Raw genomic sequence first — 18,929 nt, 5'->3', positions numbered from 1 at the left:
CCCTCTCTTTCTCACACACACACATACAGAGCTATATTCTAGTTAACAGTCTTTCAGGAAACCCCAAGGAACCAAAGAAAGTCATAGGATCCTAGTCTGCCTGTTCCACACTGCTTGGTACAGAGCTGGCAGGGTCTACAGATACTGTAGTGAAGGAAAAAGATACTTGTTCCTACTTCCCATGCAATCAGCAAGTTCCAATGCGCTCAAGAGACTACACATGGATATATCATTTCTAAGAAAATCTGATTTCTTGCCCTCAAATACTCATATTCAATTTTCCTTTAAGTAGCTCTTCTCAGCCTCATGCAACAGTATCAATTCAGGCTGAACAAGAAGTAATTATGTTCAGGTTTTAGAAGGAGTATACAGACTGTACCAGTTTCCTTCCTTCTACCTGGCATGTGTGGATCATGTTACGCAGGCTCTGGGGAGGATACACTCACCTGGATCACAGTGAAGGAAAGTGCCCTGGGATCTGAAGCATTTCCATGATTTGTAACAGGGATGGCAAGTCATCTCAAGTACACCCAGCTGACTATAAGTGACTGTCTTGATTATTGAGCTGAGGAAAATTCTGTTGAGGCTGAGTGTGGGCTTAATGGGGACAGAATGCTGTGATTGATTAGTGATGTCTGCGAGGGCATGGTGTTAGTGAGTGGTGCTATGTGAGCCAGATATACCATCCCTGAAAAAACAATTTCAGGGAGGAATCGGTAAATAGCAACTTGATGGTAAACAACCCAAGTGCAAGTCCACGCCTTTTGTATTTGTGTCCTTCTCAGTGCCTGACAGAATATGCTCAAATGTTGATGACTTCATGTCACTTCAGATCTACAAGAGAGGTTGATTTTTCCCATCTCCAGTTACCTTAATAATGCTCTGGCAGGTCGACAGAGGCAGGCCCACCAGGCTGGTGCCATTTATGGACATGATCTGGTCCCCAATATTCAGCTTCCCCGATTTCTCCGCTGGGCCTCCGTGCATCATGTTGGCTATGATCACGGTTGGCAAGATGGATCCCCAGCCAGACTCCACAATCACCACACCTAGGATTTCCCCTTTCTGCTTCTCTATGAAGACCTGAAAGGAGGAAAACACGTAGAAAGCCTGAATCAGCAACCATCCAGGGTAGCGACAGAAATCAAAGCATTTTCCCTATTCCTGTCCTGACTAAACATGACAGACATTTCCCTGATGACTCCAACCCAAACGCGTCCTGTCCTCTCTATATTCCATGGCATATATTACCTTGTTTGGAGATAGGATCTTTTCACAGGCAGTCAAGTTAAAATAATTAGGAGGGGTCTTAGTTCAACATGATTGGTATCTTTACAAAAGGGGGAAATTTGGACACAGAGACATGCACAGAGTGAAGACACAGGGAGAAGACCATCTACAAGCAAATGAGAGGCCTGGAATGCATCTTGCCCTTCAGAAGGAACCAACCCTGCGGACACCTTGATCTCGGGCTTCCAGCCTCCAGAACTGTGACACAATACATTTCTGTTGTTGAAGCCCCCCAAGTCTGGGGAACTTTGTTACGGCAGCCCAAGCACACTAACACACCTCCGTCTGACCTTGGTGTCAATGACTGATCAGCACAGGCTACAAAGGCCTGCCAGCTCTTTTGGCTCTAGGTGGGACAAGGTCTGTCCTGCGACGTGTGAGCTGGACCTTCCCTTTGGGTCCGAATGATGCTCATCTCCAGCGAGGCCACATTCCTCCCTGGCATCCCCACCACCCTGCTGCCCACACTCACTTTTTCCTGAGTGCACCCTTCCCCCAAATGCCATGAACAAGAATTCCCATCTCAGGCTCTGCTTCCAGGGAGCCTAGGACACTTAACATTCATTAGTGGATAAAACGATCACTTTCTCACACCTAGTGGATAAAGTCCAGGCCCCTCACCACAGCTGGACTCTCAAGCCCTCCAGTTCTGACCCAAAGCCCGTCCTGGCCTCTTCACATCCTCTCCTATGCACAGTCCCTGCTGCAGCCTGGCTGCCTCATTCATGGCTCCCCAGACAACTCCTGAGCTTTCGGACCCTCATGCTTCTGTTACTTTGGCTCAGCCCTCTGCACTCCTCTACACTTTTCAAAGAATACCCAGACCTCAGACCAGATCAGACGGCCCCGTTTTCCTCCAGACACTCCTCTAGAGCTCGGTCCCTGGGGGAGCAACAGCACTTATCATCTGAGACCTGAGAGCCGAGATCGGCTCCAATCTGCCAAGTACAGCTGTCTCTGACCAGTGCCTGTACCAGCACCATCATTTAAAATCTTCTGTGCCCTTTCCTAGACTGTGGGCTTGGTAAAGGGCAGGGTTCAGGTCCTGTCTGCCTCTGGAGCCCACCCCAAAGTCGGCTCTGGATTGCAGGGAGCAGACGACGCCCTGTCTCACTGTTCACGGCCCTCGGCTGCAGTCTTTATCGGGCCTCATGTGAGGGGAGCCAGAGATGGGCCTGAGCGCACTCTTCAACCCGGCCACTCTGCCTTCACTTCTACCGCGGGTGGGCCCAGCTGGCCCAGCTCAGACAACAGCTTCTGGAAAGTACCTACATCTTTGCAGTTTTCCGACTTGGAGAAGTGGATCAGGTCGTCGTTGTACATGTCCTGGGTGTTGAGCAGGTCACTGTACTCCTTCTGGCTGAGATCTTCGGGGTTAATCCCGTTGGCCCTGAGGAACTCCTGGTATGCCACGCTGAATGCCTGCCCGATGGACTGTGCAATCAGCTGAGCCTGGAGAGGAGCCGGAAAGGGGAGACGGGGTCAACAGGGCAGCGCTGCTGGTGGGCGACCTGGGTCCCTCAGGACTACAGAACCCTAGGCAGCAGCTAGCCCAGTGGGTCGCCATGGGGCGGCAGTGCCTGCTAGAGGGCATTTTCAAAATTAGTGGGGACAATTTTGTCTATGACAATGATCCTGATGGAGCTCCTGACATTTGATGGACAGGAGTCAGAGATGCTGGACCTACTGCCGTGCAAAGGACAGTCCTACACAGGACGAGTTGTTTTACATCCTGCACAATTTTCAAATATCCCACTGGACATTCATGAACATATAACACCTGTGTCTAAAGGCTGGGACTCAACTCTAATTTATATAAAAACACAAGGCTTTAATTGCACGCTCTAGTACACACTGAACATTCCAAGAATACAACTATTCTGTAAATTGAGAGAAGATGGTATTTTGTTTTGTCCAACACTTTACCACGAGTTAGCTTCATGACTTTGGAAAATCATCAGCATCAGTGCTATTCGTGGGATGTGGGTTGCCAATAAATCACATTCCCATCAGCCTGCACACTGGCCGTAGAGTATGGTGGTTCTGCATGTGTGTGTGAGTGTGTGTCTATCAACCTATTTTATTTTAGCTTGCTTTCCTTTTATTTCTCCTTTGTGTTATATTTATGGCAATATTTTGGTTATTTTGTGAAAAATTTTTCAAAAAGGGAGGTTATATTATCTATGAATTTCATTTCATTCATATTATCTATGGATGGGACATTACAGAATATTTATTATGCATTTTCCAGGTGAGGAGATTGCGGCCAGAGACGTGAAGGAACCTGTTCAAGGTCACACCGCTCACTCTGCTTCTATTGTTCTTTCTCCTGCACTGGGCTTTGATAACCTTTCCCTGCATTAATTAACCAACATTACAACCTGGGAGAGACACCAGCAACTGAGCCTGTGCTGTGTTAAATGCTGTAGAAGCACCGTCACATAAATCCTCACAGCAAGTCGAAGACGTAAGTATGACTGGTCCATAAGCCCTCATCCTAAGCTCTGAAGGCAGTGTTTCAGAATTCAGAAATGTTCACATTTTAGAAAGGTAACGGTGCATTTATCATACATTGTGTAAAAACCCCATTAGAGCCTGGAGAAGTGCCTAAACACGGTAATATTCCTGCAACAAATGTGTAAGATTCACGGTAAGCTGGACAAATCCTATAAAGTGTCTCATGGCAGCTCAAAGCAGGTTTATCAACCAACTGAGTACAACAATCCCTTTTGTTTCTCAGAGCTCTTAGACTTCGTATCTGTTTTATTTGCTCCCATTGGGCAGAGCAGGAAAAAGAGGTTGAGAGCTTAAGCTGGGGTGGGGATGGGGGCTGAGAATCCTGGCAGCCTGATTCCGGAGCCCATCTCCTGCCCACCACTGGGACTGCTGCTCTGTCTAATAATAGTGGGTAGAAAGCCTGCAAAACAAGAAAAAGCTCTAGGGCAATGTTTCAAACACACACAACTCTAATCTCCACTCCTCCTTTCCCTACCTTTGGTAATTTTTGCTGAAAGCAGAAGTGCTTTCAAAGTGATATCAGAAATTTCTGTGTGGCTGGCAGTGGGGAAAGAAATGCTCAACTTTTCTCACTCTGAGAATCTGGTGACGTCACATGCCGCAAGTCACATCAAGGACCACCATGCTGCCTCCTGCCGAGGCATCACCGTGGGCATCAGAGGCTTGTGTGAACAGACGAACTAAAAAAATGTGTCTGAGAACACGGCCAGCGGACCTCCCGACCGTCACGAGTGGATGCACCGGGCGAACGCACACAGGCTACTGATTTCTCTGCTGTGTCCACCTGAGCCGCACGGCAGCCCGTTCTACAGAAGCTCAGCAGCTGCACAGCCTGAGCTTCTGTAGAACGGGAGACGGGATCCACATCCAGTTCTCCCAGTTCTGCAGCCCACGCTCTCCCCCTTTGTCCTGGGCTTTGGAAGCAAAGCAGTGAGATTCCCAGATCCACTCTTGCTTCCTCTTTCTTCCCCTTCATCATCTCCCCCTACAGACAAAAAGGAGCCCCAAGGGAAAGAAAGCCCTCCTTAGGAGCACCAAGCCAGGGGGAGGTGGCAGAGGGTCGTACCAGAACCCTCATGTCTGGTGAGCAGAGCTAACTCCACCTTTTCACGGGCCTGCAGGACACATGAAACTTAAGATTCTAAATGTAACTCCTTTGGAACTTTCCGAGAACCTTCTAAACTCATTTTCTCCCAGTTTGCAGGTTTGGCCTCAGTTTTAAAGGAAAAGCGGGGAGAATGGCCAGGACAGGTGCTTCAAGCTCTCTGCCTTCTCAGTGACCGTGTCCCTGGGGCTGCTTTCTAGAGAACCAGACAAGTAAAAGATGGTACAAAAGTGTTAAGCGTCTCCTCCTGTCTGTGGCTACAGCCATGTCAGCTCCGTTTCCCTGGAGAAAAGCAGCTCCCCTCAGACTCCTAACTTCTCAGAGGAAGGCCATTTAAAGCAGCTGGATGAACACTCTTCTGGAGAAAAATGGCCCCTTCTAAGGAGCCAAGGCTACCATAGGCAATTTTCTTTAAGTATATAAGGGCTCCCTGCTCAATATGAGAAATACAGCTTATTCCACTGTGGCAGGAGGAAAAGTTAGACCAGTCAACGGCACCAACATGGCCCTCTGGGGCAGGCTCTGTAGTTCAAAACCATCGTGGGGGGAATTCCCTGGTGGTCCAGTGGTTAGGACTCTGTGCTTTCACTGCCGAGGGCCCGGGTTCAATCCCTGGTCGGGGAACTAAGATCCCGCAAGTCTCATGGCTTGGCCAGAAAAAAAAAAAAAACAAGGCCCAGAGGGAGTTTCCAAGGCCTGTCGAGCTTTGGGAGAAGCATGATGCTAACACAGCTTGAAGCCTGGTGTTCTCGCCGGCAGTTCTAGGGACAACTGGGTAGGACAGCTGAATGGAAGAATGGGCCCCACCTCTGTTGTACGCTGATTTCCTCTGCTGACGTTATCACCTGGAGAGATGGGTGTTAGGGATCACTGGCTTTGTGACCGGAGGAACAGCTGGTTTTGCTAAGGAGTGGGGGGCTGGTGCTCTTGCCATTTGGTGGGTAGGGTCAGGGACGCTAACTTTCCTGTTAGGAAAGGCAGTCCTGCACGTCCAAGAACTGCCCTCCCCAAACGCCCTAGTGGCCAGGTGAGACCTGTTCGGGCCCCTGTGGGTCTGGCTGAATTCTTCCTACCCTTCTGGCCTCTCTAGTGGCTTGCCTCATTGCCTTTCCTCAACCTCTATCAGCAGGCCCCTGTCTCAGGGCCTTTGCACCTGCTCTTTCCTCACTCTCAACTCTACTCAGGTCTCTGCTCAAATGTCACCTCAGAAAGGACTTTGTTCATCACTCTACCTGAAATAGCCCCTGGTCCCTCTATCCCTTGACCTAGTTTTTCCCTATCAAACATTCCACTACCTAACTGTATATTAAGTATATTTATCTATTTATTTTCTGTCTCTCTACAACCTTTACAATGAGTATCTTGTCTATTTTGCTCAGCCTTATATCCCTAGCACTAGAACAGTGCTTGACACATAGTAAGTGCTCAATAAGTATTTGTCTCACATATGATTAAGGTCCTGAGAACTAGAGGGAACCTGGCCACCCAAGGGCAGCCCAGATCACATGGAAGGGAGGCCGCCCTTACGTCCTCAGATTCAAAGACGTGGCAGATCATCTTGTACTGCCTTTTTCCATCCTGGGATGGGTGGGAGGCTTCCACGTTCTCCTGGGAATTGGAGCGGGGCATCCGCCTGCGGGCCATCAGCACAACGATGTTCCCGATGTCTGCAATGTAGGAAATGGTCCTCAGAGGGTGGTCCATCATCGTCTCCTGGAAGGCAGCAGGGAGAGGATGGTATGTCCAGTGCGGCATCTAATGACCCATGAGACAGCCTGCCACCCCACAGCCCAGCCAAGTGCGGTCCACACGTGGGAGCTCGCTGCAAACACCCTGTTGGCAGATTTACATGCACCCACTCAGGCCTGGGAGCAATTCCTTTGGTTTGTGATAACCCAGAGCAGGAAGTGGTCTGTAGTATGTGAAAAGGAATTTCAATCATTTTACAACCAGTAGAATCTCTGGTGGGGAAGTTAAAAAATAAAAAATCTGCATGTGATGATTGGACGATTGTATTGTGTGTGTGTGTGTGTGTGTGATTTTAAACAAAATTTCTTAAAAGGCTAGTTTGTTCATGAATCTTCTGATAAAAACTTATGAGAATTATTAGCAAACAATATCCAAGGCTTATTTTTTCCTTTGATCTTTAAGAGCCCCAATCCTCCCTACCAAGTCCCTTCCCATCCCCCAGCCCCCAGCCCGGCAGCAGGCACTGCATACACAACCTTCTAGCTTGTGTGGAAGCCAGCATCTGGGGACAGCGGCTCTACAGACAAGGGCACAGCCTCCTAGCTGTCATGCTAAGCTTCACCCCCGAGGAAGGTGGGAGCCAGTTAATACCTGCGTGTCGGCGTTCAATACTTTGATTCTCTGGGTAGAAATGAAGAGATCCACTTCAGTCATTGGCTGAGACTCACCTTCAGGAGCCTGAGAAGGAAAATGCACCAAGGGAAAGCTCAATACGTTACTCTGACCCAGGTGCGTGCGAGCAAGGTTAGCTCATACACAGAGGCATTGAGACACAGTCACCAGAACAGCGATGCAGACTTCAGAACTAGACTGCCAAAGCTGAAGGGACCACACAGAGGATGACACGGGGACGGGAGTGAGCATCTCCAGGTTACAGGGAGAAATGCGGACTCCTCCTTGCTTCTTCCGCCATGGAAGCAGTAACTGTAGTAGATCTGACTCCATGAACAATGATCGTGAATGGCACTGTCTGCAAGGGTTTCAGAGCCCAACAGATTGAAGGAACAAGGGCAACTGACTCATACCCCCAGGACCCTGGAGAAGTCAGAGTTTGCTCCTGCTCAAGTGATGGGGGACAATGCTTACAGCAGGTGCAAACAAGGTAGTTGTGGTAAGAGGGTCTTCGTGTTCCCACACACCACACACCACACAAGCAGTACCCACTCCTGAAGCCACCCCAATAAGAGCGAGCCCCAATGCCTCAGTGTCCCATGGGCAGCTCATAAGCACCTAGAAGCTTCACAACCAAAAAAGCACATTAGTCTGATTCACTTAGGGCTTGACTCTGCACACATGTGGTTATTAGCGAGTTTTCTTTTTTGCATCCAGCAATCTGACAAATCCACAAATCAAACATGACTAGAATTGAGCAGACCCAGGTCCCTGCCACGTGAATGCTCCTGGATGGTGGGCACTTGCACACGCCTGCAGGATCCCTTCAGCATCCCCAATCTGCTCCCTGTCATTCCTCTGGAGTGAGATGACTAATGAGCAACAGAAAACAGCCACTTTGGGCAACTGAGTTTTGAGAAACGTTGGCTTACGGGGCGGTTCAAAAAGAAATCTGAACAAAAACTTGCTGGATGCAGAAAACAAAAACGCGAAATAAGAAAAAAGGCAAAACGTAAATAAATGAAAAAAACAAAACAAAACAGGCATAACACCAAGCTGATGAAGTTGTTTGTACTGCACCTTCTTCCTGCTTTTGGCTAATTTCTGGGCCATCTGCTTAGCATGGAACAAACAGAGACAGGAGAACAGTTAGAAAAGAATTTGCAGAGACTCAGTTGAAAAGGGAATCAACAAACTAATATTGACAGGGGTATAAAGCATTTCTGTGGGAGGAGGACTGGCTTAAAAAAATCCCACTCTATTATTGATTTCCTAAATCAGAATTTAGTAGCTGCCGGGGGCAGTAGTAGGAAGGACATGTAATTGAGGTGCTTCTTATACTTCACTGCAATTGATGTTTTCAAAGAACCAACTTTTGATTCTGTTGATTTCCTTTATCGTATGCCTGTGTTCTATTTCACTGATTTCAGCCTGTATCTTTATCCCTTCTTCTTTCTTTGGGTTTAGTTTGCCAATTTTTTTCCTAGCTTAAGATGAAAACTTAAAGTATGGATTTTCAAACTTTTTTCGTTCTTGATATATTTATATAAAACTATGAGCCTCCTCTAATCTCTGCTTTAGCAATATCCCAAATTATCATTTCATTCAAAACACTTTCTAATTTCCACTGTGATTTCTTCTTTGAACATTATTTAGAACTGTGTTCTTCTTAATTTTAATATATTAGAAGATTTCCTAGTTATCTTTTTGTTACTGATTTCTGAATTGTTCTCCTTCTTTATCTCTAGTAATACTTCTTGCCTTAAATTTGTGTAACATTAATAGAGCCTATACCTAACTAGAAACGGATGTAATGTTTATTCAAGATAGAATAGTTGATAAAAATAGAAACTCAGACGCCAGACTGTCTAAAACTGAATTCTGGCTCTGCTACCTTCTAGTTGTGTGACTTGGAACAAGCCACTTAATGTCTCTGTGCTTCAGTTTCCTCAACTGTAAAATGAGGGTAAAAACAGTATCTACTTCATAAGGCTGTTGAGGATAAAACGAATACAGTTGACTCTTGAGAACAATGTGTGCGTTAGGGGTGCCAAAACCACCGCAGGGTCAAAAATCTGCATATAACTTACAGTCAGTTGGCCCTCTGTATATGTAGTTGGGTTCCTCTGTATCTACAGTTCCACATCCTCGGATTCAACCAATCACAGATTCAACCAGTCTTGGAACATATAGTACTGTAGTATTTACTACTGAAAAAAATCCGCATATAAGTGGACCTGTGCTGTTCAAGGGTCAACTGTATATACAATGCTCTCAGAACAGTGCCTGGTGCCTTATAAGCACTCTATTTGCGTTTGCTCTTATATGATTATGATGTTAGATGATTATAATCTGCCTATGTCAGGGTGCAACCTCTTGGCTTTGGTAGGGCTTGGTACATATACACAGAACTTGCTCAAACGATGGTGAGTCAATGGCCAAACCATGTAACTGCTGTGGGGATGGGGGTGGGGTACAGGAAGAGCTGCTCCCTCACATCCTTGGTACTCACCTGGTGGGAAAGCTCTTGCTCTCAGCAGCATGTCACTATTTCATTAGTGACTAAATGTGTTGTCTGTACTACCTCATCGGGGAGAAACTGGATGAGTCAGCTATCCAAACACCAAATAGCTAATCTTGGTGCACCCAGGAGACTAAGGCAGCCCCACTCCCACAGAGCCACCCCACAGCTTGTACTGGTGGTCATGAGTTCGTGGTGAACAGCCTACTCTGGAAAAGTCTGAAGGCAGCAACTGCAAGCATCATCCTAACCCACTGTACATGACGGTGGAAATACCTGCACATCTGAGGAGTGGCCCTGTGCTGATGCTGTGCCACGGAGATTACTGGGTGGAATCTCAGAGTTCTGCCAGGGATGCTCTGATCTGCACCACTTATAATCCTCAAGATAAACAACTGCTGTGAGATCCTAACCTCCGTTTGTCTTCTACTACCTCCCCTGAATGATATGGCAGTAATATATAAATTTCCATTATTTTTGATACCAAAACCTAATAGCTATTGGTCAAAATTCTTCACTCTCAGGAAGAGTGAGCTGAAAGGGCCCTTTTCAAAGGAAAGTAAGTCTGCCGCCAATGGAATGCCCACATTCTGTTTTTTACTGGAATGGGTGATGAGGAAGAGAATCCAAAAGGCAAACTGAGTTTCATGAAAGGCATTCTGAGACAATTTTTATGAAGTTAAAAATATTTTATGCACTTAGAGTGACACCACCTTTAAATCGCTTATGATATCCAAGTGCCCTGAAACAAACTAAAAATTTAGACATAACATTGGAAATGATGATGGGGTTGGGGTCAGAATGAGAAGCTGGAACAGCAGAGAAAGGTCTAAGAGAGCCTTAAGGCCAGCATGCATCTTGAAGCAGGGAGTGACAACATCCATTTAAATCCTTGTGTTTCATGAGACTGATTATGGCTTACCACCAGCAGGCTGTGGTGCACAGGACATACTGCAGCACCGTCCATCCTATCACTCGATCTGCAATGTGTACTGGGTATCTGCTGTTGTTAAGGTTCTTTAAGTTTAGTTATGCCGGGGATCCTCCTGGCTATTCTAGCTTTTCTTTCCCCAGCTGACATTCAATGAGCACTTGGTATATGCCAGTATCCTTCTAAGCATTTCATGTGTACCAATGTAAAAGCTTACAACAACCCTGTGAGGTAGGCGCTACATTATCCTCATCTTTCAGGAGAGGAAACTGAGGCACAGAGAGGCTAATTAACTTGCCCAAGGTCACACAGCTATTAAGTGGCAGAAGAGATATTCAAACCCTGGAAATCTCACTCTATATTCCAAGTTGCTACTGTGCCATCTGGACAAGTTTCTCATCTATAAACTTCTAAGGCTGTCTGTAAAATGGGGTTAATGATACCTACCTCACAGGATTCCCCACCCCCTCCATTTGGAGGAGTGAATGAGATAATGTACGTGAAGGGTCTGCTACCAGTGTCAATATCGTCTTTTATCAACCACAGACTTCAAGTCAGATGGGAAATCAGATGGCTTAGACAACGCTACACTGATAGAAATTTTCATTCTACAATTAAATCATAATTTTTAACGCTTAAAGAAAATCTCTCTATAAAAGAATGGACAAATCTGATCTTTTGGGGCAGGCTAGTAAAGACAGAAAAATATTTGATAATGCATGCTTCTTACAAAAATGCATGGACCAAAAAAATATCAAAACGCCATTTGTGAGGCTTCACAAATGGAGAAAGAAAATGGAGACAAACACACCACACTCTGCATGGACATGAAGCAGTTTCTACGGCTCAGGCAGCATCTAGCACATCACCCCGTCTTCCGGCTGAGGAGCAGAGAATGAAGTGGGAATGAGGGTGGAACGAAGCACGGAGATGTAGTGAGAGGAAGGGAGGCGAGTGAGCTAGCTGCACTGGCTTCCCGTTTGGTTCTCTAGGTCGGGTTAAGGCAGGATTCCCACCCTGGGCTGGGGCGGGGGGCTGTCTCTGCATAGGGCACTTTTGATACTGACAGCATGTAGGGCAAAGCTCTCTCCAGAAGTTTTCCCTAAAACATGTTGAAAAGAATCCTAGCAACAAGACTATCAGGTACCACCACAGCGATAATGTATTCTGCGTTCAAGTAATTGTGGAAGCTTCTGGTTAAACACACTGAATTAAATTTCCTCAGTACAGGACTTCTCAGAGCCTTTAATAGGAAAACACATGTGGCAAATACCCAAAAAAGATCTGTTTGGCAGCGTTTCTTGCGCTTATTTGCCAATGGAACCCCAGCAGCGAGAAGCACTCGGCTTGACCGGAACGTGCAGAGCACAGCTGGAGAACAGAGGCTCCTTCAGGCTGGATGATCCACCCTTCTCTCAGGCAGTGGCTCCCAAACTATAGCATACATCACAGTCTCCTGGAGGGCTTATGAAAACAGATTCCTGGTCTCTACCCCCATGAGTTTCTGACTGGGGTGGGGCCTGAGAATCTGCATTTCTAACAAATTCCCAGGTCCCACTTTGAGGACCATTGCTCTAATGCATTTCTAAATCATATGGGAAGCTTCCTGGAAGGATATTACTACTTCTCAAAAATTAGGAACAAAGGCAGAAAGAATATATTAGGGAGGGTGCAAAGATGAAAAAAAAAAAAACTTTAAAAAAATGGCAGATGTCCTGTAATTCTGCTATTGCATTCAGATGCACCTTATTTCTTACATTTTGGTAGATGGAAATGTCTTTTAATTTCAGATTCCTCAGCCTGCCTTGTATTACTGTTACCTAAATACTCTTCTTGGCTTCCTTATTAAAATGCATGTTTCTCAAGGTCAAGGAATTGGTTGATTTTTATCTCCTAAGATGCCTATCACAGGATCCTGCATAGGGACAGTTTGCTTTTTGAGCCAAATCCATATCTAGCCAAACCACAATTCCAAATTTGCCTCCCATTTTGGCAAATAAACCTATAAATTCTTTGTTAAATTAGGAAAATCATAATTCTTAAGACTCCAAGTGTAAATTCAGTATCATTATTCAATTCCAGTCCACAGGTGGTGCTGTGTGAGTGACAGGCACCATGTAACTGACGGAAAGACCAAGTATTAAAGCCTGCTTTGAAATGGAAACCCAAACGTCAGGTTCAGTGCTTGCTCAGAAAGAAAGCACCAAGAACACACAGCCACAGCTGGACTCCTGGTGAGGTAGGTCTCACTGGCACCAACTTCAGGTCAAACAAATAACGCAGGCCGAGGAAAGAGAGGGGCAAGATGGGATCCCTGCGGGGAGGAAGGGAAGAAGGAATCGGAAAAAGAAAGGAGGAAACTCCTCTGTCTCTGTGCAGGTGAGAGCACCAAGCCAGGAATTACTCATCAGTTTGTGGTGAGGTTATTACTGAATGGATTTCCAAGTAAATCCACAGAGCATTTTTCCCCCTTCCTTCCTGGATGGATATGCCTATAAACTCTGTAGCCTCATTCTGTTCTGCATCTCTCTAGAGGTGGCCCAGAGTAACTCATTCCTGAAAGGGCAGCCTCTCTTTAGGAAAAAGCGTGGCACCACCTCCCTCAGAGAAGGGAGCTTGTGTGGGCACCACAGTGCACGCTCCCCTTGAGACCACCCGAGTGATCTGGAGAAATGCTCTCGGCCCCTCGGTTTCCTGTGCACGCAATGCAGTCTCTGTGCACGATCCTGACGGTAACTTTCTAGGGGGCATGGAAATAAACCATGGGTTCTAGACGCAGCCTTCTCCACTTACAATTTGAAAAAGCGTCAGGCTGGGTGTAAAGGCAAACAATCTGACAGGCATTTAAATGGATGTAAAAGGAACATGAGGCAGAAAATAACGTTAGGCAACAGTTCCTTCAGATGCAAGAAGCACATTGTGAAACGATACTTATAAATGAAACGCAACCATTTAATCTTACTACTGTATAATGAATTCCTCACACTAGAGTAATTTGCTGTAAAAATAAATACACGTTTTCCAAATGCCTTCTCTGCTCTAGGCAGGTCTAAAATGGATTTATAATCAGACAGCCTCTGTCTTGCCTGTTCTGATCGACAAAGCCATCTAATTTTTTGTTCAAATGACCTGTGGAACTTCTGGATACCAATCCTTTGAAGATTCAAAGTAAGCTTTCCGGTTTTTCATTACGGAGCTGCACTTTAAAGAAGGCAAAAACACACTGTCAGAAACCACTGTGGAAATCAGAAAATGCACAGAACACTTGGCACTGGGCAGGATCTGGTACTGGGATGCGGCGTCTTTCCTAAGCGCTGCTCTGTGTTCAGGTGACGTGTCTGTGCCTGCTCTCCCCTCAAGGTCACTGAGTACACATACCTGTCACGGGGCAGGGGAAAGACAGAGAGACTCTAGCTGTAGGAGTCAAGGGGACCTGTCAGGAGGCCAGTAAACAGAACCTAGGAAAAACTCATCTAAAAGCAACATGCAGTCTTTGGTCTCAGGGGTCTTCAGTACTGTCTGGGGGAGGACTGTTGCTTTCTTCTGGAGGATTCATCTGAATGGGCCCTGGTAGTGTTCCTTGACAGGGAAGTGCTCTGGCATTCTGGAGGAGATAAATCTTTCTCATGTGGCTCTGTTCTGGACATTACAGGGTATCCAGTACCTCTGGTTCTGGCCACTAATGCCAATATAAATGTCCCAGACACTGTGACAACCAAAAGCACCACCCCATTTCCAAACACATGGTTCTCTGACAGGGGGTCCCCGTCTGTCAGAGAACCACGCCGGGTCCTTGCACGCCCACTGACCCTGGGGGAGCTAACAGTACCATTAACCTGGGAAACTAAGTGCCGGGGTAAGAGTTCAGTTCAGCTAAGTTACTCCATGGTATTACTGCCTCAGCATCCATTCGGTTTGGCCAAGCAGCGTGCGTGGGCCTTAAAATGACATTGGCTCCTTCATGCAAGCAAATGTTGTGGAGAGCAGCCCGCAGAGTCACATGCAAATGTAAGCTCCTGAAAGGACCCCCTCGATGGCCCTTGTGAACAAGTCTCCCCCTGCCTCCCAGGGCCTTCCCCGTTGGTGCCCCTTAGGTAAGACCCCCATGGAGCTCACCAAAACCCCATTTTGGTTTGAAGTGGACAAGCCGGCCTTAGTCTGGGAACCTCAAAGCATTCCACCCACAGACCCCAATCAAGAAAGGCTTGTGCCCAGGTCCTGCGTTGACCTCCCCACGTGGCCCCTCCAGGTGTGCAGGTACTTCCTCCAGGACCTGTGAGTCATAAACTTCTCTATCTCAATTTCTCTTGTGGTGTTTTGCTCACCATCTGGCACCCTGGGGGTTTTCTTAGCAAATGTTAATGTAACAAAATCATAACATGTTCGTAAACTGTGGGATAGGAGGGGTCAGAAGTACGTCCCTAAAGACTATGTTTTTAAGGTTCTCTGCTCTGTATGAAATAAGGCAGGACAATGCCTGAAAAGCAGCTTGTTCTCTCAGAGAGGTTTGTGCGTTCTTGTTCTGAATGTTGTGCCTGGGAGGTACTAAATTAAGATGGAGAAGGCTGTGGGGACATCTGTGGGTAGTAATGTCACCTCTTTATGATAACGGAGACAGTGAAAAAGAATCAGGCCACGCTTGAATGGGCAGCTCAACAGGAACCTGATGTTCTACCAGCAGCATTATCGAGTCTGAAAGATGCGGAGGGCAGGAAGGTCAGCCTGATACATTGTCAGGGAGTTGTCTTGTTGGGAGTCGCAGGATAAGACGCATCTCTGGGGGTAAGATGTAGCTGTAAATTACTCTCTGGCTTATACATCCTAATTCCTAAAATGTCGATAATATTATCAAAAGTTGCAGTGTGGGCTTACTGTGCTGTGATGGGCAGTGAAGGGAAGGGCCAGCGCTGACCTTGTTTAATACTCAGGGCATGGCACAGCCTGGGCATGTGAATAAGATGGGAATCAGCCCCGACCGGAGGACCAGAAGCACGGCCCCTGCTGTGTGACCTCTGTGACCTCTGTGGTTGTTGCTCTCCCCTCCCTTGGGCTTTTGCGCAGCATCTCATCTCTCAAGGTCTCTCCACACTCCTGTGGCCCTTAGTACCTGACACCCCTCTCTCCTCCTCTGGCACCCCCTGCACATGCGCTGGCTTGATTCACTTCTCATTTGTGCTGCTGGGCTTGAGGGTAAGGACCTCATTTTATAAATCACTGTTTTCCCTCCCTCAGGAGACCTTGCACAGCCTTGCACACATAAGTGCTCAAGAAATATTCTTCCCTTGATGGAGAGAGTAAGGACTCTCACGTATGGCCTTCTACTCGTGATTCTCATTCCACACGCCACACAAAGCCCAGGATGGAACTTGGGGATGTGTGAGAGAGAAGACAGGAAAAAGGGACTGGTCCCTTGACGAGGGAGTTGATTCTGACCAATGGACACCAGACAGAACCAAATCTGGGAAGTCATAACCTATATCCCAACTCACTCGAAACACCCGGCTCTGATTTCAATGGTGATGCGATGCCTGTGGCTCTACATGGAAACAGCCTCAGGGGTTCTAGGTGCTGGTGGCACTTAATGGCACTTGAATTACATGATAGCTCCGTGAGGGTCCCTGTCGCCCTTGGCTTGTCCATGGTTCTAGGTGGCACTAGCATCGTGGTGGAGATTCTAGAGCTCTGCATTTCCATGGGATCAAACCAGTTCTGGCTGGTTCAAACTAGTTGTGAATGATTTAAACTAGACAAAAGTGCTTCTTCAGGGATCAAACAGGCTCGCTCCTTTTAAATCTTGACAAGACAGATTCAGACAGGTTATGACTGGTTTGCACTGAGTCACCCTTGCACTGACTTGGTTCAGACTAGCCAGGGTAGATCTGATCAAATGGCTCGTTTTAGGTGAAGCAAGCCAGTTCAATCTAGCTTGAACAGGATCAACCGGTTCAAATGCAATGACAGCTAGTTTGAACCACACTGTATCACGGATGTTTTAGTCACTGGTCTCTAGCTGTACATGGAAATACAGTGATACAGCCCTCACATATTATATTGGAAATATAATACTTAAAATGTTATCCTTCCTCACCTTTTCAACTTTTCAAAGCTTATCACTTTTTCCTCAAGACTGGCCATTAAGAACAACCAAATTATATAGCATTTATACATCAGGACTCCAGCGTACTTTGGAAATCTTTTTTCCGTTTAGAACTGTTGGCAGGTACATGTATAAGCACTGCCTGCCGTGTCACCTCAATCTCCTCTCCTCTAAGCTCGGGACATGAGGTGTGGGGTGACCACTACGGACGGCTCAGGTGCCCACATGTGCCCACCGCCCCCCTCGGAGCACACGGCACCCCCTCACCTTGATCCTGCTTACTGCTTCCTGGGCCTGCATCATGCGCACGTTTTTGGAGGGGGTTTTGTCTGAGAGAAGCTGGGTGGAGCCAAGGTAATTGGCAGCAAAAATGATTCCATCGATCAAGTCCTCAGGGTCACAAGGTCCAGGAACTGTAACACACAGAGCCGCAGTGGTGAGTGAAGCCACGCTAAACCCCCGATCACACCACCTCTCCCCCGCCGCTCACCTCCAGCACAGGTGGGCCAGTTCCAGAGACCCCTGAGCAGGTACATCAACCTGCGAGTCTAGAGCATTTCTCTGGTCTACCTTCACTCAGCCCTCATTTGCAAATAGCAGGAACAATTTCTTCTTAGAGTAGCTTATTTCACCCAGTCCATTTATTGTGAGAAACAGTGTGCATATTTATTTAAACATGAAACATAAAATTCAGTGATAAAAGATGTTGTTTTGCCTGTTAGACTGTGAGCTCTTTGGGACAAAGAGCGCGTCACAGTCATCTCTGGCTCTCCTGTGTCTAGTCAGTGTCTGTCACCCAGTGGGTATCAAATAAATGTTTGCTGGACAAATGGTTAGGTGAGCAGTAGAAAAACTCATTTTACAGCAGTTCCTTTACTCGCCACCCATGCATATCGCCCCCTTCCATTTTATCCATAATGGGGGAAACAAATTTTATAAATCAGAAAAATGAGTATTTGTTGCCAAATGTTTGGATTCCCAAAATAGCCTCTAACCTGAAATCTGCAAGAGAGGTACCATTACCCTAAAGCCATGGTCTCATGCTGCTAACCTTGGTGACTTACAGGTTATAATGTTCCCGGCCTGCGTCCACGTACATATCAATTCCAAGGAAAACTGGAATTTTCTGTTCTCATTCACCAGCCTTTTAAATCAAACCTTAGTTTTAAATATTTAAAATGGGGGCATCTGATTCTAAGCACAATCACCTGTAAACCCTACTGGAAATTAAAACATGTTTCGGAATAATATATAACTTTACAACAGATGCGCTAAGAAAGGCGTTTTAATTCTGCAGTGAAAACATATGTATTTTCTTTGGCTTGAACGCCATATTTGGAAAGACTAAAATATACTTTTTAACCCACTGTTAAAACCTCAGGGTCTTAAATTAGATAACTTGAAATGGAAACAATTTGCTTTTTCCTCTTGGAGAGCTAATCTGAAATGGTTTTTATCTTTATCCTTACACATCCAGCTCATCTTGAGCTTAAACAGCTGCTTCCCACGATAAGCTACTTATCAGGATACAGCCTGAAAGTAATCTATTCATTTTCCTAAAACCAAGTTGGTGGTGGAAAAAAAGAAATTTAACAATGTTTTAGAAAAGGCCTTCACAAAGCGTGTGTGTAGTAATTAAGCCAGGAAACCTGTTTTCTGATTCTCAATCTTTCTGAGAAAGACTCTGGATAAACACTGAGTGGTACACAGCCAAAGCTGCCTCCACCACACACCAGTCACTTACATGCTTCTCAACAGCTACACCCTTCCTACCCTGAAGCTTTTATAGATGTGAGAAGGATGCAGGTTATTTACAATGTACAACTTTAGGTATATAGCAGGGAAGCACTGTCAAACTAAAATAATGCACGGACAAGTTTGGATCCACACTATGCCTTGTAAAAAGTAAGAGATTATCAGTCTTCTCTCATAAATTCCAGTGATAGATTTATAATGTTACATAAACATAATCATTTTTGACAATCCGGTATTGAGGAAAAAAAGGTCTCACCTGGAATAGCAACTTTTAAAAAGCTTCCATTTATTTTGTGAAAATAATGAATGTTAAAAGAATAACAAAAATGCAACATCTTCTCTATGGGACTTC

General features: G+C 46.1%; 1 protein-coding gene across 1 annotated transcript in view; it reads right to left on the bottom strand.

Moving 5' to 3' along the window:
- The window catches only part of APBA1 (amyloid beta precursor protein binding family A member 1), a 229,129-nt gene that overhangs the window by 13,790 nt on the left and 196,410 nt on the right, over positions 1-18,929 (bottom strand). Inside the window, exons 5-10 of the mRNA XM_068552336.1 lie at positions 17,090-17,235; positions 8,354-8,386; positions 7,253-7,339; positions 6,440-6,625; positions 2,563-2,742; positions 871-1,083 (exon numbers count right to left, since the gene is read on the bottom strand). Of these exons, the coding sequence (XP_068408437.1) occupies positions 871-1,083; positions 2,563-2,742; positions 6,440-6,625; positions 7,253-7,339; positions 8,354-8,386; positions 17,090-17,235 (845 nt within the window). The remainder of the gene's footprint in view (positions 1-870; positions 1,084-2,562; positions 2,743-6,439; positions 6,626-7,252; positions 7,340-8,353; positions 8,387-17,089; positions 17,236-18,929) is intronic.

This window comes from Eschrichtius robustus, chromosome 10 (assembly GCF_028021215.1).
Source record: "Eschrichtius robustus isolate mEscRob2 chromosome 10, mEscRob2.pri, whole genome shotgun sequence".
Lineage (NCBI taxonomy): Eukaryota > Metazoa > Chordata > Mammalia > Artiodactyla > Eschrichtiidae > Eschrichtius > Eschrichtius robustus.
This window is presented reverse-complemented; position numbering and strand designations above follow the sequence as displayed.